Consider the following 27,492-nt stretch of genomic DNA (forward strand, 5'->3'; position numbering starts at 1 on the left):
GTCTCTTTCAAATATCTTGTGTCACCTGCCAATGCTGTATTTTCTATTCCAGGCATAGCTAAAACAAACCCTGGACAAATATAAGCCATTATGTTAGACACTCAATAACTCAGCACTATAGGACCTCATAAGGTGGGAAATACTGGAAATGACATCATAGGAAACAAATGTATACCTCCAATCTCATGTGATGAAGCCTAAGCACCTGTGATTTAATCCCCACATTTTCAGCTGACATTCACAGCCGCACAGGAAGAAAAGCCCATTATTTTCTGTTTACTAGCAGCACGTCCACTGACGTAATGGCCAGAGAGGCGACAGACGCTACAACAGGTCACGTCTAGGTCCTCTTGCAGCCTTTCATTGTCTGGTGATGAGGACAGCTCCGTACCACCACAACCCCTGATTTGGTGGACCTCAAAGACCAGCCTCCCAATCACATGTCTCTTCATCTAAGCCTGTCACTTATTTCCTTTGGGCTGTAGTTCACATACAGCACATTATTTTGTTACACTGACCAGTCAGTCAGTCCTTTTAACTGTTCAACTAAATGCAGTCACTGAGAGCTCACTGCCTTCTGCATAATGCATGAAAGGCATTAAAAATAAATATAAGCTCAAACAGGTGCAAATCATGCGCAGTGTGAGACCGGAGTTCACTTTCCGGCCCTACGGTGGTGACACCCGCCTGTCTGGCTGCCATTGGCTGGGTAGTGAGCAGCGTTGATCCGTGGTGAATATTTAATGAGGTGCACTGGTCCCGCCTTGGGCTGGGAGCTGGAGAGATTCTGCCCCGCCCCATTAGTGAAACATGATGAAGAGCCACTGTTTCAGGGTATCAGGTTGTGAGAAGTAATCTTCCCCTCCTCATAGAATTTCTAGAATATATATCTCTCTTGTTACACAACAAACACAACAAAAAACACACACACACACATGCACACATGCAGACAGACAGACTTTTTTGACTTGCATGTCTTGTCCAGATATTTTGGGCAACATACTTACAACAATAAACAAATTTTAACTTGAAGTTCCAGAGCTCTCATCTTTGTTCTGAACTGAACTCCACTGTTCAGTCAACCAATCACGGGCCTGAACAGGGGAGGGGGGGTGCAGAGACTGCCCAATGAAAATCCAGCCAACACTGAAGTACCCCTTGCCAACAAGGCCCTTAAAATAAAGCTGGTGCACATAGTTTTCAGTGCTGCCGGTGGTGATGATCTCATGCTCATAAGCCTGTCTTTAAGCCTGTGAATGTTCAAAAACAAATGTTTGCAAATGGCACCTGGCCTCCGTTTGACCTTTTTCCCTATTCTTGTCATCACATTCATGCTTAAAAGCCTGACAATCCCCTGAAACTCCTCCTTTAAACAATGTGGGAATGCTTCCTTAGGACTTACACACAGCTTATCTGATCAGGCATCACGGGGCGAAAAGAAAGCGAGAGAGATTCAGAGAGAAAGAGAGAGAGAGAGAGACAGGTGTGTTTATGGACAGTACAATGAGCCAGTGTCTGCCCAGGCAGCCTCCAGACAGGGAGATCAGCCCTGCTGTGTAATCCTGAGAGATCAGCCTGTTCAGACCTTTAGCTTCAGTTTCATTGAACAGGGCCCTGCCTTCTACACAGGTGAGGGAAATGATGGCTTCATTTTCAGGGCTTTTCCCAGACAAACACACTGCCCTATAATCTGAATTTCTCTCGCGTTCGTTCTGGAAACTGATGTACTAAACCACACAACAGCAATATAAAGTTGGGTGATATAAGGAAGCTACTGAGACACTGTCGGGAAGTTTTGAGACTTTCGTAGATTAGTAAGTAATACATTTGTCTTTGTCCCTTCCCTCTCCACCTCAGCTGAGGAGTGGTAGTTTGTTTTTTTTTTAAGCAAAATGGCTGCCATGCATCACCTAGATGGGTAGTTTAGTAGATGAGCAAGTCTATCCCATCCACACACACACACACACATACACAAACTTTCAACTCAGCCAGTTTGGGGAACAAGGTCAACAGGGGTTTTGCCAAGCTAAGGCGGATTAACATTCTGGGTTTTGCGAAAGGAAAATAAACTCCACATTTAACCGTTTGTGCCTGCAAAAATGGATTCACCTTCAGTTAGGGCTGCTCGTAGGAGGTGATAGCACAGCTGTAGTATTTGCAGTTTTTTATTGATTGAGTTTATCCATTGAGCTGCCTGTCCTTGGCCTGACCCCCCAAGCCATAATATCAAAACATAAATTACTGGACTGCAGTCTTTCTGGCCAACTACTGGGAAACAGCTGTGTGGGCATATGAGGCTGTGCGGGCATGTGTGTGTGGGTATATGAGGCTGTGCGGGCATGTGTGTGTGGGTATATGAGTCTGTGTGGGCATGTGTGTTTGTGTGTGTGTGTGTGTGTGTGTGGGCATGTGCGTCTGTGTGGATGCGTATGTGTGCGCATATGTCTATCTATCTGCCTGTCTGTCTAGGAGTATGCGTGGGTGTGTGTTTCCGCTGTGCTTTGCATTGCTACATGGATTGTAAGTCTCCAGTGCTCTTCCACTCAGTGTCCAGCACAGACACACACAGTGTCCAGAGCTGACACACACACACACACACACATACACACACAGTGTCCAGCGCAGACACACTCAAACGGATGTGGCTCTGTAGCACTCTGACTGTTTCAGAGCCTGCTGACCAGGGGACATGTCATTTGAGGCACTCCTCAAAGGACACACACTCTCATCTTTCCAGAACTATTCACCTGGCTTTGTCTGCGTCGGTCAAAGGCACATCTTACACCACCGCAAGAGCTTCTCTCATTTGCTTCAGATTTGCATCGTTCCCAAAGTCAAATGATGAACCTTCAGCGATGGACAGGTCCAGTTCATTCGATTCACTGAGTGAATCCAAGAAATGATGCCATCCACCTCTGTCCCAATTATGCATCAGCAAAAAAGTGACTTGCTTATACTTTTGGTTCAGTTCAGGCCCAAAGCCAGCATAGTATTTTAGCGAGATTTGGAATGGGCGAAAGGGCAAGAGTAATGTGGCATAGACAGGTACCCACGAGGGTGTGCCAGTACTGCCATTTCTGGCTAAAGCCAAGAGCCTGATCTCACAGGCTGGATCAGAGAACAGAGAGGGCCAAAGTCCAGTGCAGCAGCTAACTGCAGGACAAATTAAAAAGCCTTGGTCCTGTCACTTTCCAAGCCATTTTCTGATTGAATTTAGGTGCAAAAAGTCACTGGTCTCCAGTCTCCAGTGCGCAAGCAGACACAATGACACGGGCAGGGTTCTGGGCTGTGCTGGATGTGTTTGCACGGGGTCAGACACATTCACGCGGGATAATAGCGGATCACATCTCTACCGCCACCGCCGCCACCACAACCCCCCCCAACCCCCCCCCCCCAACCCCCACCCCCAGGGCAGGCAGGCTGTGGGCCTGGCTCAGGATCGCGTTACATTTCTTTACCCTGAACACACACACACACACACACACACACACACACACACACACACACAGGGGCAAGCAGGTAAAAATAGAACAGAAGGCAGCCATTTCTCAAGTGTCCCTGTTGCCTTTCTAAAAACAACGAGGCAAACAACAACAGGGGCAGCCATATAAGGACAGAGGGGGGGAGAGAACGCGGCGCGAGATCAATCGGTTCAGTCAACAACAACAACAACAACAACGGGAGCCGGCGCCAGAAATGCCGCGTCAAGCGTTTCGAAGCATGACGCAATTCCCCCACGCTGCGGTAGAGAATGGGTTCGGGCAAACGGAGGGGTAGGGTGCACAGCTACCTCGAAACAAGCGGAGTCCTGCCTGACGGATAGCACATCTGACAGCCGAGCGTCAAGCAGAATTGCCCAAAACAACTATTACAGCGTGGAGTCGTGTCCTGGCAGCTGACACCGGCTTGCACAGCAGTACTGACATAAATGAAAATTTAAAAAAAAACAGGAGGAGAGAGAGGGGGGAGGACAGACTGTTGACTTACACTCTGATACACCTGTCCAGTCCAGACAGTTATGCAGCGCGCTCTGTCACTGTTTAGCATTGCAGTCACATTCCTGAAACTAAGGTAATACTGAGCAGCTGTATACTGTTACTTGGGAGAGTGGAAAGAACTTTTACGGGCAGAGCTTAAGCATAGTTCACATAAACATGCCATAGATGTGCCTCAACAGAGGGCACATGGAGAAGGGAGAGGCTAAGGTCTGTTTATCTGTGTGTGAAAGAGAGAGGAAGGGAGAAAGAGAGACAAAGGTTTGAGTACATAAGTGTGAGTGTATGTATTGGTGTGTGTGTATGTCAGTGTATAAGAGTGTGCGTGTGTGTGTGTGTGTGTGTGAGAGAGAGTGTATAATAAGTGTGTGTGTAATATATGTGCGAGTGTATAGGTGTGTGTGTATGTGAGTGTATAAGTGCGTGTGTGTCTGTATAAGTGTGTGTGTGTGTGTATGTGAGTGTATAAGTGCGTGTGTGTCTGTATAGGTGTATGTGTGTGTGTGTGTGTGTGTGTGCGTGCGTGCGTGCGCAGGGACAGAGGCGCAGTGTGTACTCACGCTGCAGTGTGCTCTCCAGCTGGGACCCAGCCTGCAGAAGGCTGTAGTAGCTCTCCATCTCTCTCTGGGACACCTGCGCCACTTCCCCCTCTGGCAGGCATGAACCCATGTCCTGCCGCTGTGCGGGGGGCCCAGCGCTCTTTCGGGGCCTGCGGGGGCCCTCACATCCTCCAGCCCCTCCTGGGCTCCCCAGATGGGACCTCAGTGGAGGGGCGGAAAGTTTGCACCGCGCGGTGCGACTCCAGGAATCAGCAGCCCCCCCCACCCCCCCGGCCTCTACAGCAGAGTCACCTTGAGCCACCGGCAGAGTATCCAAAAAAACACCGCCCGCCCGATCCGCAGAGCGGACTGGCAGCCCGTCCCAAAAAAGTCAGCCCACCAGCGACGCAGCTCTCTCTCACACGCAGACAGAGGGGCGCACCGGGAGACCCCCGTCCCACATCAGGATGGCGGCGCGCATGCAGAGGGCTGGAGCGGGCCGCCTAAGCTCTTGAAAACGCACAAGGTCCCCTCCATCCCACCTTTCCCTCTCTCTCTCTCTCTCACTCTCTCTCTGCTCTCAGCTCTCCGTGGCTGAGCCAGTGCGTCAGTACTGCGCTGTGCGCTGGGAGAGAGAGAGCGAGGCTCAGCCTCCTGACACGCTGCCAACTCCCCTCTCCCTCTGCGCTTCCGCCCGGCTCGCTTTACAGGCCCCGCCCCCACCGCTCCGCTGCCTGTCAGCCGCTCCGCGCCAGCGGCGGCGGTCAGCGCGCTAATGCTAGCGCTGCATGTGAATGCTAACTCCGTGTGAGCGCTCCGCTGCGTGTGAACTCTGTGTGCAGGCCCTGCTGCATGTGAACTCTGGGCTCCGTCCGAGACCAAGTTAGCTGCTCTCTCTCTCTCTCTTGCATGCATGCCTAGAAAGACATTCCGCAGCAACTGTAAACTAGGCGCTATTCCCTCCACAATGCTTACTCCACACACACACACACACAATGCTGCGATGATAAGCAAATAAACATGTAGACACAAGCAGTTTTCACGCAAAGAAGTGAAGACAGGGCCTTGCGCCGTCTCCAACACATTTTAAGGCTTGCAGGCCTTGCCTATGCAGTTATACGAACACTTACACAGTCAAGCAGTAAAACAGGAGGTCATGTGACCAAGTCATATTGGAGATGGGAGGGGCTCCGAGCCTCTTCCTCACTTCAGCACACACTGGCACGCTCCCGCACACACAGTCAAATAAGGGCACCGGGACAGTGAAACAGCACACACACACACACACAGCATATTTTAATGGTTTCTTTTATTACAGAAAGGTTTTTTTCTGATTGATTGGACTTAGAGAGGTACATTCAGATAAGAGGTTCAGAGTTCCAAGGCTGCAGGAGATTGCTGAGCGTGTCTTTCCGTGAGTGCAGCGCCACCTTGTGGCAGTCTTCACTGCCCGGCACAGCACCCACTCCCCGTTCAGAGCATACAGACTTTTTTCACTTTTGTTTTGCGTTTATTTTTTTTATTTTTTTTGGGACATTTTCTTATTTCTTAGAAAAAATTTCTGGAAAAAACTTTGCATTAGAAAATGGTATCACATATGAACAATGTAATCACATCCTTTTTTTCAGTAGTCAGGCAAACATTAGAATCTGAGAAATCCAAAGCTCTGAAGACAGCGTCTCAGATGTCAATTAAAGGTTTGTTTGTATTTTAATAATCACAGGCAACCCCCCATCCCTGCAGTTAACCCCTTTAAAACCAAGTCACATGACCAAGGGGTTCCCCCCATCTCAGTCTCCGGAATTGTCTCAAGCACAGGGATGACAGTCTCTGATTGGACGAAGCTTGTAAACATAAAGGACACACACTAGCAGGGACACACTTAACTACTCAATCACCAAACTCCAAGGCAACACTTGGGAGTCAATTCTTTAGCAGGCAAACAGGCCTTTAAGAAAAACAAAAGGAAAAAATTTGTTTGGAAAAACTTGTTTTTGGTTGTGGATAATCGTTCTGGTCTCAGGTGAATGACACCACATTCAGGAGAGGTGGAGAGACATACGCTTTGGGCGGAGCTAAGGAGAGGCTCGGAATCAGAACACGGTCACTCTACTGTACCCCTAAACTGCATACAAACTACAGTCTTTCAAAAAGGGATGCAGTCAATTCCATTTCAGTTCAGTAAACTGAGGAAATTCAACTGAAATTCTAATCGCGTACATTGAAAAATACCCAAAGAAGATTATGGGCCTTTTTCAGTTAATGTAAACACATTTTTATTTATTTCCTGAACTGAAATGGAACGGGCCCCAATCGTGTCCCTCCTCGATGAGGCCTCCTACTTATCGTCTGAAATACAAATAAATCACAACTCGTTATTCTGCTCATAACTGCAGAACAGAAATAATAAATACAAAGGTGAAATCAGCCTGAATAGATCATAAGCTAACGAGATGTGTGTGAAGAATGCAAAATTAACTGTAAGACCCAGCATAAAAGGAGAAAGACTACCTCCTCCAATTTTGAATACAGTTCAGTGGCACCCTCTCCGTCACTGCTGATCCCAGATCAGTCATAAGCAGCCAGTCAGATCGGTGGGTGAGCCTCTTTTAGCCTTGGACCCTGGTCAGGGATCAGCACTGGTGGAGAGCAGGAGAGTCTGATCTCTATAAACTGCTGCTCTCTCTCTCAGGACTGCTCAAACGGGATGGCTCAGGTAGACCTCAACCGATGCAATCTGATTAGTCATTCCCATTCATTTAAAAAAATCATGGCAATAAAAATATAACAATTTTGCAAGTAAAATCACACATTGCAATAAATATATCATATAGAATCACATACGCACAAACAAACAAGAATGAAAATCGTTCCGTAGTATTTTAAAAAGTGATTAAAGTAATGGCAATTTATAAATGGAATGTGTGAAGAATGAACTATAGACATCAATTATGGACATTAAAGGAATCCAACCCCCCCCCAACCCCAGATGAGTGGCTTTTAGCCAAAGGCATGAAAGTGCAGAGCAACCCTGGGGTGGTGTGGGGAGGGGGTTGTGAGTTCACAGTGGAACGAACCTCCCCCCTCCCCCCCTCACTGGTAGGTAGACTGTGGTTGGCACGGTTACCTCAGAAAGGGGCACACAAATGTGCCCTCAAGGCCCCGCAAAATGGGACCTTATTAATCACCTTCCATATGTCCTAAAGCACACGCGTGTGTGTGTGTGTGTGTCCATGTACACGTATGCGCATAGGAACCTGTCAGACAAACGCCTGTCCAAAGATGAACAGCAGGACCACAGAGTCACAGGAAATTAAGCAAAATGGGCACACTGGAGAAGAGTTCAAACAAAAACACAAATATACAAGGAATGGCAAGTTTACCACACAGCTCCTCTCTGAAGGATAAAGGAGATTTTTGGCATCCGGCACATATGTACACATACATGCATTTTCCCTCTGAACATTCTAGAAACTATGCTGACTGTATCTTCACTGGTTGGCTACAGAGACTGGGAGATGGTGGTAAGATGATAAAAGGCCAGACCAGGACACATTTAAAGCACTGACCAGGAGGCAAACTTACCTCCAGATCCCTTACGCACACCTACACTCACATGCACCTTTTCCAGTGGGAGGAGCAGCGGAATTATCACGTACCGTCCAAGCACTGATCTCTCAAGTACCGGTCCCCCAACATCCCAGAATTCCAAACGGTTTTATGGGAAGAATAAAGCCAGCTGTGCGTGTTGAAAGGATACATCTATGGTCATCTCCCAGTACTGTGTAGTACAGCTCTCATCTTTTAAGTTTAAGTTTACGACAAAGAATGACAAAGCAAATTTTGAATCTTGTGGACTGGAGTTCTGTCCTTGGCCCACTGTAACATTTCAATACTACTTTCAATAAAAAATATATATTTGCCATTTGAGCCCAGCTGATTGTTTCACAAACATGAAATTAGACCTGGGTCAAATAAATATTTGAAATACTTTGTTTTAGTCATTTGAAACCCCTGCAGACTACTGAAAAGATTAGAAAAAATAAATTCTTCATTCATGTGATGCACATTTTGGTTGGTAACGTTCCACTGAAAGTTCTCAGGGATCTGCAGGAGCATTTAGCAATTTTAATGGCACCTTAAAGTATTTTCAATACATGTTGGACCCAAGTCTATGACACTGTAACAAATTCTTTAAAAAGTTCATGAGGACACAAGGTCTTACTCCCCCCTCCCCACCAGACTGTTCCCACGGCGACCGTGGCACGTGGCCTTGGCAGGCGTGTCCATTCATGCAGGTGCGGCATTCTGGGACAGCAGGAAGGAGGGTGGATGTGAGGTCGAATGAGCCTGAGGGGTGAGGGTGGGGGTGGGGGGCCGCCAACTTCCGCTGCACTGACGGAAAAAAAAGGAAAGTGAGAGAAAAACCCGGAAAGCCACCCCCTCTGTGGGAGAGCGAGACTGAGGAACAGTTAATGCAGTGCGAGCTGATTGGTCCGGAGGTCGCAGGCATGCAGGACGGTGTTGAGCTGCGGTAGAGTGCACACGCGTCAGAGGCCGGGCCTACTGCTTTATTCTTTATTTCATTTTTATCCTCTCTCTTTTTTTTTTTCTTTTTTTTTAAAAATCAGGCAGCAGCCCAGACAGCTGGCGCAGAAGATGGGCGGGTCCTAGGCGAGGGGTCCTGTCAGCCACTCGTTCCAGTCCCTTTGCCCCCGCTCGTTCAAGTTCTTGTACGACAGCGGCGTGACATCAGCAATCTGCAGACAGACAGACAGGCAGACGTCCATCACTCAAACGACCTCACTGACGCCACACTGCCAAGCTCACTGAGATGGACAGGACAGAGCAGAACCCAGATAACATAAGAAAGGCCGTATTCTGAAACAGGCAGAAAATGCATGCACAAACAGCCTTCTTTCTCCCCAAGTCCAGGATGAGGCGGGCACTCCTGTTTTCAAAAGCATGCCACTTTACGTCTGATTTCAAAACGTAATCTTTTATCAGTGAGGAAAGGAGACCAGGAGCAATGTAACCCGCCAAAAGGACGAAATACAAGACATTAACCTCTGATGTTTTACCTTTACATGCCTACAGGTAGGAGAGGGTCTTCTGAAGGCTAGAGGAAACAAAAAGAACGTTTACAGGTAATAAATCTGACTAGCTGACCGCGCTTCATGTCTGGAGTTAGCCATTTCCTGCCTTTCTCAGAGATGAGGCATCCATTTTCCCCGAGTCTCCCTCGTACGAGCGGCAGTCAGTACAAGCGCTTAGCAACAGCATTCCACACCAGGCACGGACACCACAGACACGTGACACAGCATGCAGCAAGCAAAGCCCTGCTTAGGCAGGGGCCGGGGGGGAAGGGGGGGTAATGGCAACCTAGGGCACAAACACCAAACGACAGACGTGGCGACCGACGGTCAAGACTGGACCCCGATTACAAAACACCACAACCACCACAGCTACCAACAAAGACAGATCTGGAAAAGGGAAGTATTGCACCTGTAATTATTTGTGAACATCAACACGCAATTACGGTCTCTCACACACACACACACCCACACCCACACCCACATATACACACAACCTCGTGACACAGAAGAACCCCACACCAGAGTGCCTCAGGCCATTTAGTTCATTTTCAAAAGGGAACGAGCCACAGGAAATTAACTGTGAAAACATGCAGGGGCTTGAAAGATTGTGTGTATCAGAGGGAGACAGTGAGAAGGGCTGAGAGAAGGACACAGCATTTACTCCCAGTTGACTCCCAGTTGATTCATTAAATAGAATTAATTTTTAAAAATGGTTTATAAAAACTGTCCCTTTGACTGCCATCTACAGGTGAGTGATGAAGATCACATTGTATATCTAAGCTCAAATGGAGTTTGTGGAACCTTAGTTTCCCTATCACAACCAAACAATTATTAAGGTCAGAAATTGTTTTTGATACAGTCTGTCTGGGAGTATCAACAAGGGATTCACATAGCAAGTGCTGCCACCTGTTGTACAGATTTAAATTTTGCTCCAGAAGTGTCTGTTATAAGGAATGCTGTTTCTTGGCAACACAGAAGTCGGCAGGATGGGCTGAATATTTCCACAGCCATGTGAGGAGCTCCATGCTGTCTCACATCCACTGGGGGGCACTGTTTCAGCTAGCTGTTTTGGTTCTGAGAGCGAGAGAATGGGTTTTGTACCCTTCAGGTGCAGAGAGGGAGGGACAATTGTTTTCATTCATTCTGATTAGTGGAATCACCAGACCTGACAGACACCTGGGAGGGAGGGGGCGTGGTCTGATACCTGTTCAATTGACAGTATTGGACTCGTCTGAAAAGGTTCTCATGAGCAGGGGCCTGGCTGAAGACTGGGGGGACCCCACGCCCGACTGAGCCGGCTTCTTCTGAAAGGGCGAGGCAAGAGACACTTAGACCTGTGACACACTCTTAGACCCAGGCTACCGACACACTCGCACACACACACACAGACAGTCCAATAGTGCACACCACCACACGTACACAGACACACACATAGACAGAAAAACCTATCAACACATGCCCACACACTGAAAACATTAGGATGCAACAACACACCGTGTTACTGCATCAATAAAAACTTTTTTAAAGTCTCAGATTTTGGACAACATAAGATCCTTGATGTATTTTATCAATTTTTCAATAAACTGAAAAACGGAATAGTACGGAACATAGTATTGCGTGGAAGTCCAACAATAAAAAAAAAAACATCAGGCTTCCACGCAATACTATGATTCATACTAACACATTTGGCACTGTCAAGTACAAAGTTGGTGTGCGTCAGATCCAAGCGTACTATTGGAGTGAACTTAAGGGCTCATCAATGTTCAGCATTCTAATCACACAACCACAGACGCAGGAATGTTCACTCACTCATGCACAATAAGACACACACACACACACACACACACGCACACACACACACACGCACACACGCACACACACTAGGACATCCCACCGCGGGTGTGGCGGGGTGCATCACTGGGTCTGCGGCGGGGCCTACAGCACGCATGCAGGTGACCTTTGCTCCCACGTGACCCCGCCTCTCTTAGCGTGCTTCATTCGCTGGGACAGGCATGCAGACAGAGCAGACGCCAGGCCAGGCAGACGGGGCCCGTCCCACCCCGCGGCACCCGTCCCACCCCGCGGCGCGGTGCAGCGCCGTTCCACACAGCCGCCCGAGCGCCGTTTCACAACCACAACCACAACCACAACCACACGAACCAGGTCAGTGACAGGCCTCAGTGACCTTTGAGCCAGGTGCTGCCAGATTCAGCAGGTCACACAAAAATGACCTCTGCGTTTAATGGGAGGGTCGTTAATTATGGCTTCAAACGTAACTTCCTTTAACCGCATCACATGACATCACAGCAGATGCATGTATCGTCTGTACGAGAGACACACCCTCCAGGACAGGTAGCAACGGGACACGGCCATTGTGTCACTGTGCAAGGTTGGCGACAGAGGCAGACAGGGGAGGTACAGGGGACAGGGCAGCGAAACGTTTGTATACTTGAAAGCAAGACAGCAGCGATACTTCCAAGCAAGAGACGGGCTGTGCCCCAATACGAAGACAGCTGCCTCGCTGCCTGCTTCCTTCGTGAGCTCCCTCTGAAGGCAGCGCCCTAACGGAAAAGGAACTTCAAAAGGCAGCGAATTTGGGACGCACGTCGAAGGCAGAATGACGTCACAGAGGGTTTGTGTACCCATGAACTCGTTACACCTGACCAGCTTTCACTTTCCAACTAAGAGGCCCAATGCAAATACATACTGATTCTGCCATTGTAGCTGGAATTGTTACAAGTCTCCATTTAAGGGAAAACTAAATTTGTCTTTTTACGTTCAAATAAGTACATAACTAGTCACTAGTTCAGCAACTTTTTAAACAGATTATCACGTTAAGTAACTCGGTGTGTTCGCTGGATAGCCAAATTAGCGCTACGTTATCTTGTTCTATTGGGAAGTAACGTGATTACTAGCCAGTTATTGGGTTAGTTCAGAGAAAGCTCATACAGGCTTAAAAACATTAAATACATTATTCCAGTGTATTAAATAACTAAAATGTACCTTTAGATATGACTACAATGAATTACGGAATTCACTGCATATTCACAGTTTTATCACTTCACTGATTTGAGCGGCCATTAATTTAACGTCCGAGGCAATTGCAAAGACCCATGGGATAGCTTTCCAGCTGAAGGATGCATCAGATGTTGCCTTTTAACCAAAATCAGACATCTTAGAGGGACGCATAGGGACGTGCCTACGAAGGATAAGTGTGGAAAAATAGCGAAAATGCCGCCTTCTAAGGTAGCTGTCTTCGTATTGGGCCACAGAGCAGGCACAACTGGCAGCCTAAATCAACTCTTGAAAAGGTGCGGAAATGAAGAGGAGGACAGGCAGGAGGAAGACCTCAGTCACTCCAGGAAAAGCTGTGAGTGCTGGCGGTCTGCGACAGCATGAAGATAGTGGAGGTCCCAGAGGAAGGAAGACGTTGCTTCATCTACAGCATGACAGGCGGGGGGGGAAAAAACAACAAAAAACAAGAGTGAATAAGAGCGAAAAGGAAGGGAGAGGGAGAGAGACAGAAGGCAAAGGAAAGGAGTGCTGGCAGAGGGGGAAACGCATGCATGTTTCCACGCCGAGTGACCACAGAAAGTGTCAAAGTGAGGGCGAAGAGAACCGTCCCTGGCTTTAGCTAAAAAAATGGGAGGGGCCTGTGATCATGTGACCACGACCCGGCTCAGCTGGTTGACGGCTCTCACAGACTGGCCTGAGTGACTAGCGACAGAGAATCATCAATGCATGTACAAAAATAGAGATCAAATATACCTGCCTATGACTTTCAATGGGGGGGGTGGAGTTTAAATGAGTTAAAGGGCTAAAAATCCACAAACAGACACAGAAACGTGGGACACAGAATGAGGGAGACTGCACTGGGTCAGACTGACATCCCATCCATAAGAAGAGCGACAGACAAACACACTTGGGGGCGATGACTGTGAGACTGATTTGTGAAGATCGCTTGGCTCTTCCAGACTGGGCAAACCTATAAACCTGCTAGTGAGAGAACAGTGAAGAAAATAAACTGCATCATGAGTAGAGGAGAGAGGACCTGAGTTTTTACACACGGAGAAGAGCAAAGGGACTCAGACTGATGGCAATATCAGAGGGGTGGGGCAGGATTGGTGTGATTATGACGTGAAGAGGAGTGCACCAAAAGAGGACTCGAGGAGTCACAAGAAAAAAGGAGGGGAAAGAAAGCAGAGAAAACAGAGGGGGATTAAAAAGAGGGGATGACTTGGGTAAAACTGGGCATCAGGAGGAGGGGAGACAGAGAGGAAGGGGAGAGGAGATGGTAAGCAGAGACAGAGAGGAGGGATAGAGGAAATCGAGAGCAGAGACAGAGAGGGGGAGGAGAGCAGAGACAGAGAGGAGGAGAAGAGATGGAGAGCAGAGAGGAGGAGGAGAGGTGGAGAGTAGAGACAGAGAGGGGACGTAGAGGAGGTAGAGAGCAGTGACAGAGAGGAAGAGGAGAGGAGGTAGAGAGCAGAGAGAGAGAGAGGGGAAGGAGAGGAGGGAGAGAGCACAGACAGAGAGGAGGAGGAGAGGAGGTAGAGCGCACAGACAGAGAGGAGGTAGAGAGCAGACACACAGAGAGGGGAGGAGAGGAGGTAGGGAGCAGACACAGAGAGGGGAGGAGAGGAGGTAGAGAGCAGACACAGAGAGGGGAGGAGAGGAGGTAGAGAGCAGACACAGAGAGGGGAGGAGAGGAGGGCGGGGCCGTACCTGGCGGGGGTGGGGGCCGCGGGGGCGGCGGAGCACGGCGAACAGGATGTCGGGGAGCAGACTCAGCAGGATGAGCAGGATGATGACCAGCCAGGCCGACACCGAGCTCAGCATGTTAGCGAAGACGAAGTACAGCCGCTGATGCTTCAGGAAGGGCCTGTGGGGGGAGGAGGGGGGAGACCCCACGGTCACTCACACCCCCACACACAAACCCGCAGCCGATGCTCTTAAAGGGCTTTTATGTTTGCGAGCTGTCCAGCAGGGCGGCGCCGTGCTCACCATATGATGCCGCCCCAGAAGAAGCTGAAGAAGACGTAGAAGGCCAGGGAGCCCCAGATGACAAAGTGGTTGATCCACGTCCAGTGCCGCGTGTCCAGAGCCAGCTGTGAACACACAGCAGGGATCAGTGGGCTTTCATTCGCCTGCACTGCAGAATGAGCCCTATAAACCCTCACGTCCGCTTGAGAGGGCAGTCTGGTTATTAATAAAGCCATTTATTTTCCTGCCACCACAAAAAAAAACTAAAGGAAAGGAATGAGCCCAATTGTGTCTGGTGCGGTGTAATTTTTTAAAAACTAACAAGACAATAAACGAGCTGCAATAGTTTCCAACTGGGCTGTACAAGAAGGCGGATTTAGTTGAATACTGGGCTGGAGCATAGGCTCAGTTCTCAAAAATCACTTGGCAAGCCCAGACTGCTTATGGCTAAAATAAACTTTAATAATAAAGTTAATTAGCTTTTTTCGTGCAATGTTTACAAAGAAGTATTTTTACCTTAAGGGTGACAGTGAAGACGAGGACTGTAAAAACTATGGTCCCAAACGACCAGTTTCCAAACACCTGCAGAAGAGGAGCACAGGGCTGAGGTTAGTTTGAACACCGGGCTGAAATGTCCGGGACGGGCGTGGCAGTGCGTGGGGGCGGAGCGCGCGGCAGACCTGGCCGTTGTCCTGTAGTGCGGGGTTTCCGAAAAGGTAGTGCACTCCGAAGAAGAAGACCAGACCGTGGAACAAGCCCAGCAACGACCAGTACAGGAAGGGACCCCAACGCAGCATCGCGTTCTTCCCTATCACCCTGAGAGAGAGAGAGAGAGAGAGAGAGAGAGAGAGAGAGAGAGAGAGAGGCAGAGACAGAGAAAGAGAGGGAGAGAGAGAGAGAGAGAGAGAGAGAGAGAGAGAGAGAGGCAGAGACAGAGAAAGAGAGGGAGAGAGAAAGGAGAGAGATTGGGATAGAGAAAGACCGAGCAAGAGCGAGAGAGAGAGAAAGAGAAGAAGGAGAAAAGTTTGGTAGGGAGGGAGAACGATAAATTAAGAAGTTACTGTGCTAGACGGTGAAGTGCAGACTTTTGATTTACGCAATGGAATAAAAGTAATACATCATCAGAAGGACCATGAACCATGAATTATAAAGGACGTTAACATTCCAGTGCCAAGAAGGGAAAAAAAGACATCAGCAGTCTGTCCTCGCCTAAAACGCGTATCATGATTGGATGATTATGGTCTAAGTGTTTTTTTTCCCCCAGTTTCGTTTTAATACTTCAGCCACATTGGGAAATGAAACACCTGTGAGGATGCACTTCAAAACGCAGTAAGAATTAGCAGCTTTACTGTAGATTGAACAGTGATCTGCATGGGAACTGAAGCAGCTTCATGAACGCGGTAGAGGGTGGTATTTCACAAAGCAGGGTTATGGAGTTCGCTGGGTAACTAAAAGTAAAACTGAAACCCAGGACAGCTCTTTTTACTTCAGTCCATGTTCCAGATTTGGGTGGGTTTCCGGGTTTTACCCGGTACAGTTACCCAGGTAACTCTGTTATCCTGTTTAGTGAAAGAAGGCGCAGAGCGGCAGACTGGGAGATATTCTTTCTGAACGAGAGCAGGATGTTTCCCGGGCTCCCTCACCTGTACAGGCCGGCGTCGTCCAGCAGGATCTCCATGCTGATGTGCTGCTCCAGGAGGCTGTAGGCCAGGATGGGCATAGAGGTGAAGCAGATGTTGTACATCGTCAGATAGGCTGCATCGTACAAGGGCTGGGGAGGAGGGCAGGGAGGGGCAGCCAGGGGTTAATACCACACAGAGAGGAACACGCGTGCGCACCGACCCAACACGCACGCACACGCACGCACACGCACACACACGCACGCACGCACAGAGCTGCAGAACAACCTGGTTCTGTGGTGCCATCATCGCAAAACGAAGAGCACCTACAAGTCTGTTGTGCAGCAATATGCAAATGCATATCTGAGCATATTCACACATGTACATAGACAAATATGCACATGTTAATGTATGTATACAAATGCAAACATACACAGGTGTGTGTACAAATAATAAAAGCATAATGAGTATACGCACTTCTTTTGGTGGATATGCATCTAGTGTCAGCAGTGTAATAACACTAGTTGGCTGCGTGTTAAGTGTGTTATGACTGCAGTGTGTATATTTGATGTGACTGTGTTATACTGAGTGTGAATGTTTATAAATGTATACATATACGATATACGCATGTATCATTGACCAGGCACTCCGGGAGCAGAGAGGGGAAGGAGAGTTTATAGGGGAGGAACGCAGACATCTGGAGATGCTCCTGATTGGTCGGCCCTGATTGGGTCGAGACCAGGTCCAGACGACCGCAGCAGGAGCGCTCACCTGCTGTGAATATCCACAGAAAAACTGGAACAAGAACTGAGGTAAAATGAAGCAAAGATTCTGAAACAGAGAGAGAGAAGAGAGAGGTAAAGACGAGCGATGTTTGGCCGTCGCTCTCTGTCAGGACGAGTTGACCATTCGCTGCCATCTTTTCACAGCGGCTTGAATGGTAACACCACAGACTCAAGGCGCACAGGACATTATTTGTAAAACTTACACTTTATGGTACCTACTTTTAGGGTACAGATGAGCCTATCCTGCTATTGCAGAGTACCAAACTAAATAAAGAGAGCTCGTGTTCCTGAAGCCCTCACGCACACTACAGCCTGCTCTGGGTCTGTGTGACCCGTCCTACCTTGTAGAAGAAGTACTGCACCAGGTGGGCGATGCGCACGTAGTACAGGTGCCCGTGGGCCAGCAACAGCTTCTTCAGGTGCTTGAGTTTCGGGATGGCGTAGTCGCTGTTCCGCACTGCCTGCCGCCCCTCTTTCCCCTTTATACCTGAAGAGCGCACGGGGCGGGGCGAACAGGGGTACGGGTGAGCGCCTTTCCAAAGTTAAAACTGAGGTCGAACATTCTGAGGGGCTGAAGTGCCTATTAGCCCTTCTGGCCTAGGCCATTAAAAATCTGTTTACGAACTGATAACATTATGATTCATCATCAGCGCATGTGCCAGGTTATCCAGTAAGTGGAAAAGCAATATGCTAAGTATTCTTATGTAAGCTCAGTATATCAGCTGTGTAAAATATTCATAAGCAGACCTGGTTGTTTCGCCCACCCACCAGCAGGGGGTGCTAGTCGCCCCATCGCTCGTGTAATTTTTTCTGTAATGGAGAGCACCTTTAAGCAGCCTATTTAAGAAGCCGTTTGGCTTCTGTACACACGCTCTGTCCAGCCATGATTCCGGCTACACAGCACGTCAAGTCTCGTTTTTCTTAGGATGCAGCAAGCTTCTTTTTTTTTTTGGAACAAACAATGATTCTGTTTTGGCAAACCTGGTGTCGGGTCTGATCGTGTTGAGTACTTGTCAGAGTGCATGCGTATCCGTGCTCAGAAGCTGACAGGCTGACGAGGCTTAAGATGTGGAATCGGGGTTTTGAGGATGAGTACTGAGCTCTGTTTCGGAAGCTAAACCGCTAAAAACCAGGCTCAGGGCCAGAGCTGGAGGGCTGCTTCAGTGCCGAGATTCAGGGTGATGGAGCAGAAGGCTCGTACCGATTAGTCATTAATCATGAATTATTAATGGGCTGAGTGACATCTCACCTATCCCCACGTGCGCCTCCAGGATCATGCTGACGTCATTGGCTCCGTCTCCAATGGAAAGCGTGATGGGGTTCCCTTTGGAGTTCTTCACCATCTTCACAATCTGGAAGGGGATGGAGAGATGGGGAGAAAGAAAGGAGATGGGAGTGGGAGGTGGAGAAAGGAGGAGGGAGGAGGAAGAGGGAGTGTGGTGACGATAGAGGGAGGGGGGGATGCAGAAGAAGAGAGGGGAAGGATAATGGAGGAAGAGATGGAGGGAGGTTAAGAGAGACAGAAAAAGTGAGGAAGAGGGAGGGAAGGATTGAGGAAGGGAAAATGAGGTTGGAATATAGAAACAAAGGAAGAGTAAGTGACAGAGAAGGAGAGAAAAGAGATTAAACAGAGCACTCACAATCTCCCCCCATCGAGCCACAGAAGACCTGGCAGAGTCAGTGCCAGGCCAATGCAGACTCCTGCCCACAAAATTAGAGCTGATATGAATGTAATCACAGACTCCTCCATACGCTCAGAGCCCGGGCGTAATCGAAGCAGGGCCCGCCCCGCCCCGTCCCGTCCCCGCCCCACCCCGGCTCACCTGGGCCTTCTGCAGGGGGGCCATGCGGCAGCAGAGCACGGCCGAGCAGCTCTGGCTGATCTGCAGGAACAGGTTCTTGTAGCGCCGGGCGCTAGCGTCGTTCATCACCAGGGACAGCGCCGCGCCGTCCACGATGAAGCCGTACTCCTGCGTCGCCGCCGACCACCTCCTATCGCACGGTTAGGGGGCGTTACTGAGCGCGTCGATGCTTAACACTGCCACACAAACACCTCTTCACCCATGCACACGTGCGCACCTTTTCACCCCAGTGCTGCACTCACATCAACCAGAGGCTAACTGGACTCGTGGGATTTTCAATTGACAAAAGAATAATTACATTACAGGTCTTTAGCAGATGCTCTTATCCAGAGAGACTTACATACCTTTTAACATAGTATCCCATTATACAGCTGGATATTTACTGAAGCAATTCAGGTTAAGTACCTTCCTCAAGGGTACAACAGCAGTGTACTTGCATGGGATTTGACCCTGCAACCTTTGGGTCACAAGCCCATCTCCCTAACCGTTATACTACGATCCATTCATTCATGACATCTGCCCTTTCCCTCTCCCGCCTGACAGAGAGAAGTTACCGGACGCTCAGCGCTGACCTGGTGACCCCGGCCTTGGCGGGCGGGGCGTCCTGCACCGTCCTCTTGTGGTAGTCCAGCAGGAGCTCCTGCAGACGCTCCTCGCGCCTTTGGCCTCCCTCCTCCAGGGTGCGCACCGTCAGCTCCAGCAGCTCCGTGCCCCGCTGGAACAGCCGGCAGGCGTAGCACGTGGACTTGGCCGTCTCCATCTTGTCCCCCGTCAGCACCCACACTTTCATGCCCGCTCCCTGCAGCGCCTCCATGGTCTCGGCCGCCTCCTCCTGCAGTCTGGGGAGGGGGGGAGGGGGGGAGAGGAGAGGAGAGGAGAGGAGAGAGAAACGAGCCTTGCTGTTCACCTGAACTGGCGCTTACAGGAAACACAATGGCACAACTGCCACCGTCAACAGAGTAAAGACACTACAACATACAGAAATAAATGCTGCCTGTACAACAAGAATCCTTTCCTGGGGCATTTTAAAAATGCTAGCCTGAAGGCTAGCCACCCTCAGAGATGATTTAGACTCTGAGGAGATGTCCTACACCTCTAAAACTCGTCTTGTCTGGTCCTGTTCTCATTATGATCATACGTGTTGTAATGGTAGCTGGTACTTAATTAAGGCAGCTGTAAAATGCCTGTGGTGACAGTTCAGGTCTCAGGCACAGGATGAGGTGGACGGTGCATTGGTCTGGCGCAGTTTGGCTAGCACAGACCTGTCCTCCACGGCCGTGGCTCCTATCAGGCTCAGGCCGGTCTCCACCTGGTTGTAGACGGCCATGAGCCTCTCCTCCCGGTCCTGCAGGGCCAGGCGAGCGTCCCTGAGCCCAGCGTCGGCCTGAGCGAACTCCTCCACGCTCATCTCCTTATAGGCCACGCACAGCGTGCGGTAGCCCTCCTGAGAAACAAACACACACATACACGCGCGCATGCGCACACACACACACACACACACGCCATGCACACACACACACACAACACACCACCCACACACACACGCACACACAACACACACACAAAAGCAGCATACAAACACACACACACACACACACACACATGCGCAGCACACAACACACACACACACACACACACACACACACACGCGCATGCACACACACACACACATATATACACATGCATGCCCACACGCACAAGCATGCACACACAAGCACACACACAAAAGCGCACGCAAAAGAGCACAGGCACACACACACACACACACATTCATACGCAGAAGAGAACATGCACACACACAGGCACACACACACACACACACACCCAAAGTTTACTTTAAGCAACTGAAATAAAGCAGAAACACTACAGACATTTAAAAAGATCTCAAACACGTCTTGGATAGCATTTACAGTATACACAGTTGCTACGCTACATAAAAAGTATAAAATGACAAAATAGGAGCAGAAACTACTGCAGAAACACGTGTGTAGAAGCTCACTAGACAGGCTGTGTGCAATAGGAGACAGAAGTGTGTGTGATAGGAGACAGAAGTGTGTGTGATAGGAGACAGAAGTGTGTGTGATAGGAGACAGAAGTGTGGCATAGGAACAGAAGTGGTGATAGGAACAGAAGGTGTGTGATAGAAGAAGTGTGTGATAGAGACAAAGTGGTGATAGGAGACAGAGGGTGTGTAGAGACAGAGGTGTGTGTAGGAGACAGAAGTGTGTGTGATAGGAGACAGAAGTGTGTGTGATAGGAGACAGAAGTGTGTGTGATAGGAGACAGAAGTGTGTGTGATAGGAGACAGAAGTGTGATTCCAGCAGTGTGTGCGTAAGGAGGTTCCTCCGGTTCAACCACGCGGTTTAGACTCTGACCGTCGCGTTGCGTTCCACGTGCATGCGTATCCTGTCCACCTCCTCCGGCTTCACGCGGGGGAAGATGGAGGAGTCGGCGCCCTTGCAGAACAGCAGCGTTTCCCCTGAGCGGAGAGAGAGGGGTCAGAGGAGCCCGTTTCTCCCGCAAGCTCTCAACGGTCACCAACGCACCCGAGAGGACCACAAAAACTCACCCGTCTTTGACTTCACGATCACGCTCATCCGTCTCCGCACGGGGTCAAAGTTCAACACGTGAAGCAGCTCATACCTTAGGGACAGAACAGATTATTACAAACGTCTTACTGAACAACCTGACAACATAAGCCAGTATAAATAAATGTAAAATCTCAAAGCCAACACGCTGTGACTTACGATTCCACATCGTTATTCCGGTTCAGGATTTTCATCTGTTTGCACTCCAGCCCCAGGAAAGTGAAGCCATACCTGCGTATGAGCAGAGCGGAGCGTGGTGAGGAACACAGATGCATCCTGTGTACTGCACTGACTGTTCCTCACACACAGAGTGTTTTCTCTACGCTCAAGGTCAGAGCTCCTGACGCACTGAATGTTCACTCAACACATGAGGTCAAAGCTCCTGACGCACTGAATGTTCACTCAACACATGAGGTCAAAGCTCCTCACACACTGAATGTTCACTCAACACATGAGGTTAATGCTCCACACACACTGAATGTTTTCTCTACACATGAGGCCAAAGCTCCTCACACACTGAATGTTTTCTCTACACATGAGGTCAAAGTTCCTCACACGCTGAATGTTCACTCAACACATGAGGTCAAAGCTCCTCACACACTGAATGTTCACTCAACACAGAGGTAAAGATCCTCACACACGATGTTAAATGGGGTTATCTCACACGGCACAGAGGCCAATGCTCCACACACAGTGAATGTTCACTCTACACAAGAGGCAAAGTCTAACCCCACACACACTGAATGTTGACTCAACACATAGGTGCGTCCACTAAGTCTACCATGAGTATGTCCTCACACACTGAATGTTCGTCTCAGGGCCAAGCCCCAGCACGGTGCCTACCAGAGTTTTCCTGAGCGTCCGCTCTGAATGGGCGGGGCCAAAGGCAGGGGCCGCCGCAGTTCCTTACTTCATGGCCCCCTTGACCAGGGCCACCTCGTCCGGGCGACAGCGATGAGCCGCAGCGCTGCCGCGCCGCCGTGTCCGCGCCAGCCTCCACCTGGTCCCCCTGGTCCCCCTGGTCCAGCCCGTCCACCTGGTCCCCCTGGTCCCGGCCGTCCTCCCCCTGCCCCGCCTCCTTCACCTGCACCGTGTGACACAGGCACAGAGCCCGCAGGAACAGCTCCTCCTTCTCCTGCGGACGCACAGAGGGGGGGACACTGTTCACTTTACCAGGCATTCAGCGTTCTGCGTATCGTGTGTGTTTGTAATGTGTATCATGAGCGGGCATGTGTGTGTACCACACCTGTGTGTGTGTGTGTGTGTGTGTGTGTGTGTGGGTGCATATATGTGGGTGTGCATGTGTGTGTGTGTGTGCGTGTGTGTGCGTGCGTGCTTTGCTTGCAGTAGCTTTGGCGTTTTAACAAAGCTGACTCCCTGAAATGTACACTGCTAATAAGAACGATCAGCAGAATGATTTCTGTCAGACTGCTCTCCACTGCCAAGCACTTGATTTAAGTTGCTTCTGCTGTACCACACCTCCATCACAAATGCAACGGAGCTGTAGATACTGACCAAACGGTACGGTCATTCCTCAGCCATTTTGCCTGACAAATGAGGACAGGGTAGACACAGCCATCAATGTCCAATTTACCAGGAGGTTACACTGAGTTTAAAACCCCTTTTACAAGAGAGACTGAGCCAAGAAAGGCCAGGCCAGGACACAAAGGCAGCAGACATGAGCCAAAAAAGGTAAAAGATCCGCAGCTTCCCAAACCGACAATAAGAAGACGCGTCCACAGGCAGATGGATAAAGCAGTCTATCATCAGCACACCACCTCCCCGCACTGCACTGAGGCAGAGCTTCAGTTCTGAGGGGAGAATGTTTAATGCCTGTAAACATTTGACCAGAACAGTCAGGTCCCGCCGGATTGACCTACACGCTGACACCTCATCCCACCTGTTCACAAAACAATCAGGTCCCCCGATATGGCTTGTGTGGATTGGATGCCTGAACTTTGCGCTCCTCTGTTCTGCAGTGCTGGCCCCATCTTGGGTAGGTCTCTTGTGAACGAGGCGATAAATCTCAATGTGACACTCAGGTATAATTGGATAATAAAGTATAATTGAGTGTGTGCGTATGTGCGTGTGCATGCGTGTGTTTGTATGCGTGTGTGCATGTGTTTGTATGCGCACGTGTGTGTACGTGCGTGTTTGTGTGTGTGCGTGTGCATGCGTGTGTATGTGCACGTGTATGTGTGTGTGTCTGTGTATGTGTGTCTGTGTGTGAATGTGTTTGTATGCATGTGTCTGTGTATGTGTATCTGTGTGTGGGTGTGTGTGTGCGCACACGTGTATATGTGTATGTGTATGTATGTGCATGTGTATATGTGCGTGTGTGTGCGTGCATGTGCATGTGTATGTGTATATGTGTGTGTGTGTGTGTATGTATGTGCATGTGTATGTGTATGTGTGTGTGCGCGCTCCAGATCAGGCAGGTACACCCACCCTGCCAGCCTTCTGCTGCAGTTTGCTGATGGGCCCGTCGGGAACACAGAGCCCGTCCACCTCGGACTGGGGGCCCTGGGACTTGTACTGGAAGCCGTCGATGCAGCACTCGATGAACTCCATGTTGTTCTGCGTGAGGGTGCCCGTCTTATCCGTGAACACATACTCCACCTGCAGGCCATGAGAGGAACTGCATCAGACAAGTCAAGGCAATAAAAAAAAAAAAAAACACATTCAATTAATAGACTAGAACAATAAGAACGGACAATTAATTCTCGGGCAGTTATACTGCCAGCATAAATCAATGTAATGAACCCAGCGTTTAATGGTAGGTAATTATCTGCCAAACCGTCTAAGACTGATCTACAGCCAAACTATTTCAGTTGTGGGAGTAGCCAAGGTCAGTGTGCGGAGGCAGGACCTGATCTGCCCCCCCTCTCACCCCCAGCAGCCCTCACTGCCTCCCCCTCCCACCTGCCCAAGCTCCTCGTTGAGGTCAGAGGTGTTGACCAGCGCCCCCTCCTGGATCTCGGGATCGTAGAAGTCCTTGTCCCAGGCGATGAAGAAGGAGCCCAGGAACTTCTGCATCTCCACGGTAACGTACATGGAGACGGGGATGATGAAGTTGAAGAGCACCATGAAGGAGAGGAAGTCGGTGAACATCTTCAGGTACTGCAACGCAAAAACATCATTACAACATCACTGTGCAGCTGCTGTTACAATCACCACACATCATTACATCACATCACATTACATTACAGGCCTTTGGCAGACGCTCTTATCCAGAGCGACGTACAACAAAGTGTATAAGCAAAACCAGGACCACGTGATCACCATGTATTCATGCCATTCAGACATCTTTTAGGAGTTTTTAACCACAGCACCTGAAAGTACGGATTCAGTACACCCCTGAAGTGCATGCCTGCACGCACGCACACACACACACACACACACAGACAGACAGACACACGCGTGCGCGCACAGCCGTGTGCGTTCCCCAGGGAGGCGCGTTGGCTCCAGGCCCTCACCTGGTTAGTGTCCTTCTCCTTCTGGGTCTTGTGGTTGTACCAGGGCTCGTCCTGGCCCGGCCGGCCCTGCCACCAGTACTTGAGCGTGGTGCACACCAGCGCCTTGCTCAGCAGAATGCTCAGGTACACCAGGAGGAAGGCGTTGATCGACCTGAGAGAGACCACACACACACACACACACACACACGCACACACACGCGCACACGCACGCACACACACAGTGAGGTCAGCACAAACAGCCACATACCGGCACTACCGTTCCGGAAAGTCCTGTTCTCTCCCTCTCTCCTTTGTTTATCATAGCGCTCTCCCCTGCCGCGCTGCAAGTTTTATTTTGGGCTATGTTTGAATAACAGCGATCTGCTCGTGTTAACCGCAAGGACCGTGACCGCGAAGGAGAAATAAACATCGAGGGGCCCAACCCGAGGATCATCTGACCCTCGAACCTGCTGCCGTTACCAGCTGAACACAGCTGTCCCTGTCCCTCAAGCTTTCATCTCTCTTTCTTTTTCCCCCTTCTCCTCTCCCTCGCTCACTTCCCTCCCTCCTTACTTTTCCACAGCCGAGCGCTTCTGGGACTTCCCCTGGTAGTTGAGCGCCATCTTGGTCTCCATGCCGGTGTAAACCGCCACGCCTGGACGAGAGGGGAGCAGAGGTGAGAGGTGGGGCGAGGAAGGGGGCATGCTCAATTTGACCAAATTTCAGATAACTGGACCCCCTATTTTACTTAACGCGGGCATCCAAATCATTGCATTGTACACAGTGAAACACTGCCCTAGCAATTACCGTAGATCTTCTTTGTGTTTTTCAAAGTGGCCCCTTTCAGAAGCAAATTCTCTGGGCCCAGGGACCTGAACACACAAACACAAGTCTCAGTCAACTCAACAGCGCACGCCGCAGAGCTCCTGAGCAAACAGCGTTCAGTGCGCTCGAGCAGGACTCCCGGGCTGAACGCTACAAACAGGCGGGGTGATGCACGCGTCCCAGAGCGCTTCCTAAGCCGTCTCTGAACACCCGCCAGACCCGTCTCGCTCTGACGCTCGTTCAGGAGTTAGGGGTCGATAAAGTAATGATTTGAGAGAAACGCAAGAGGAAAAGAAAGACAGATCAATCCACTGGAGCGCGGTGCGGTTTTTGGAAAGGAGGGGCGCGAGGGGATGCGGGCGGGGCGGAGGGACGAGGGGGGGCTCACCGCACGGCGGGGTCCCCGTCGCTCCTGTTTACGTGCATGCGCCCCACGAACCTGCAGAGAGAGAGAGACACGCCCCAGTGAGGACCCGGAGCCTGGGGGGCAAAATCACGCCTCTCTAGACCTGCACTACCTCACCGCCACTGCAGAGCTAACAGAACAGCTCCAACCTCACTGCCATAAACTCAGCACACTTTCCTCCAGCTGTAAAGATACACCGTCAGAAACAGCCTGTCTTAGCCAGTGTTTCAGTCGTCTACTCTGTCTTAAAATCTTATATTTTTAATCTCAGAAAATATCTGCTTGTTTTAAATTACCGTTTGCTTGACAAGTGAAATCATATTACCCCATTGGCAAATCCTGAAATGAGTCAAGCTGTCTCACTTCGATGGCAGTCTTTTTGTCTTGCTTAGTAAAAAGTAATACATATAAGATCTAAAGTCTAAACATAGGACTTCAAATCTTTGTTTTATTTATGTCTAAATATTGGAGCAATGAGCACACCTGAACACTAGATGGGGCTAACACATTATCATTGTCTCATACAGTCCGATGAACAATGAGTGGAAATATAGAGGATGTAATGTAAGAGGAAGTTTGGACAAACGTGTATATCCCACTAGCTCAAAGATCATCCAAAGATGAGGTCATTACACTCGAGGTGAAAAAACATAACCTGGCCCAGAGCAGAGTCACAAGCGCTAGAATGACACGTATTAAAATCCAGGTTAATGAACAAACTGAAACCACATCTCAGAAACATTATTACATTACAATACAAGCATTTAGCTGACCCTCTTATCCAGAGCGACTTGCACAACTTTTACGAAACACGCATGTCCTCACAGCCAAACAGACAGGGGCTCGCACATACGCAAGCACGCACACACAGACACACTCAGGCGCACGGCCACAGCAGCTCCTACTTGTAGAGGTCGGGCTGGGGTTGCTCACACTCAATGGTGGCATTGAGCGAGTCCAGATCCCTCTCAGTGTCGGGCACTGTGTAGTGTGTCTGTGGGAGGGAGAGGGCGGATGAGAATCTGCGTGACGCGACGCACACAATAACAACACACTCCGAACGTCCAGTTAATCTGCGCTCCAGTGCAAACTCCACATACTGCACATACATGTGCGCACGCATATTCGTTCATTCCTTTTCCATACGCTTTGGTAATTTTTCCTTTTCCAGATGTTTTAGTGTCATACATGTATCATGCCGAGAAAAAGAGAAAGAGAAAGAAAGAGAACGAGAAAGAAAGATTTTTTATATTTTTTTATATAACGGATTAATTGTATATAGTTGTATGTATAACCACTGCTTTGGCAACACAAGTGCCTATATTTGTCATGCCAATA

At 49.5% G+C, this 27,492-nt stretch overlaps 2 protein-coding genes across 5 annotated transcripts in view; both read right to left on the bottom strand.

Moving 5' to 3' along the window:
* mcf2a (MCF.2 cell line derived transforming sequence a) overlaps positions 1-5,190 on the bottom strand; it is a 29,830-nt gene extending 24,640 nt beyond the window's left edge. For all 4 annotated transcript variants that reach the window (XM_064329181.1, XM_064329180.1, XM_064329179.1 and 1 more), the window contains exon 1: positions 4,556-5,190. In XM_064329181.1, coding sequence (XP_064185251.1) covers positions 4,556-4,664 — 109 coding nt within the window. In that variant the 5' untranslated portion in view covers positions 4,665-5,190. The remainder of the gene's footprint in view (positions 1-4,555) is intronic.
* Positions 5,191-5,826: 636 nt separating this feature from the next.
* atp11c (ATPase phospholipid transporting 11C) overlaps positions 5,827-27,492 on the bottom strand; it is a 55,276-nt gene continuing 33,610 nt past the window's right edge. Inside the window, 24 exon segments of the mRNA XM_064329191.1 lie at positions 5,827-9,294; positions 14,356-14,512; positions 14,635-14,738; positions 15,130-15,195; positions 15,294-15,429; positions 16,257-16,384; positions 17,004-17,063; positions 17,359-17,504; positions 18,267-18,369; positions 18,841-19,009; positions 19,452-19,718; positions 20,142-20,323; positions 21,256-21,359; positions 21,450-21,523; positions 21,628-21,699; positions 22,379-22,450; positions 22,452-22,603; positions 23,917-24,087; positions 24,391-24,588; positions 24,945-25,095; positions 25,497-25,578; positions 25,731-25,795; positions 26,137-26,187; positions 27,060-27,148. Coding sequence (XP_064185261.1) covers positions 9,205-9,294; positions 14,356-14,512; positions 14,635-14,738; positions 15,130-15,195; positions 15,294-15,429; positions 16,257-16,384; positions 17,004-17,063; positions 17,359-17,504; positions 18,267-18,369; positions 18,841-19,009; positions 19,452-19,718; positions 20,142-20,323; positions 21,256-21,359; positions 21,450-21,523; positions 21,628-21,699; positions 22,379-22,450; positions 22,452-22,603; positions 23,917-24,087; positions 24,391-24,588; positions 24,945-25,095; positions 25,497-25,578; positions 25,731-25,795; positions 26,137-26,187; positions 27,060-27,148 — 2,889 coding nt within the window. The 3' untranslated portion in view covers positions 5,827-9,204.

Source organism: Anguilla rostrata, chromosome 3 (genome assembly GCF_018555375.3).
Source record: "Anguilla rostrata isolate EN2019 chromosome 3, ASM1855537v3, whole genome shotgun sequence".
Taxonomy (NCBI): domain Eukaryota; kingdom Metazoa; phylum Chordata; class Actinopteri; order Anguilliformes; family Anguillidae; genus Anguilla; species Anguilla rostrata.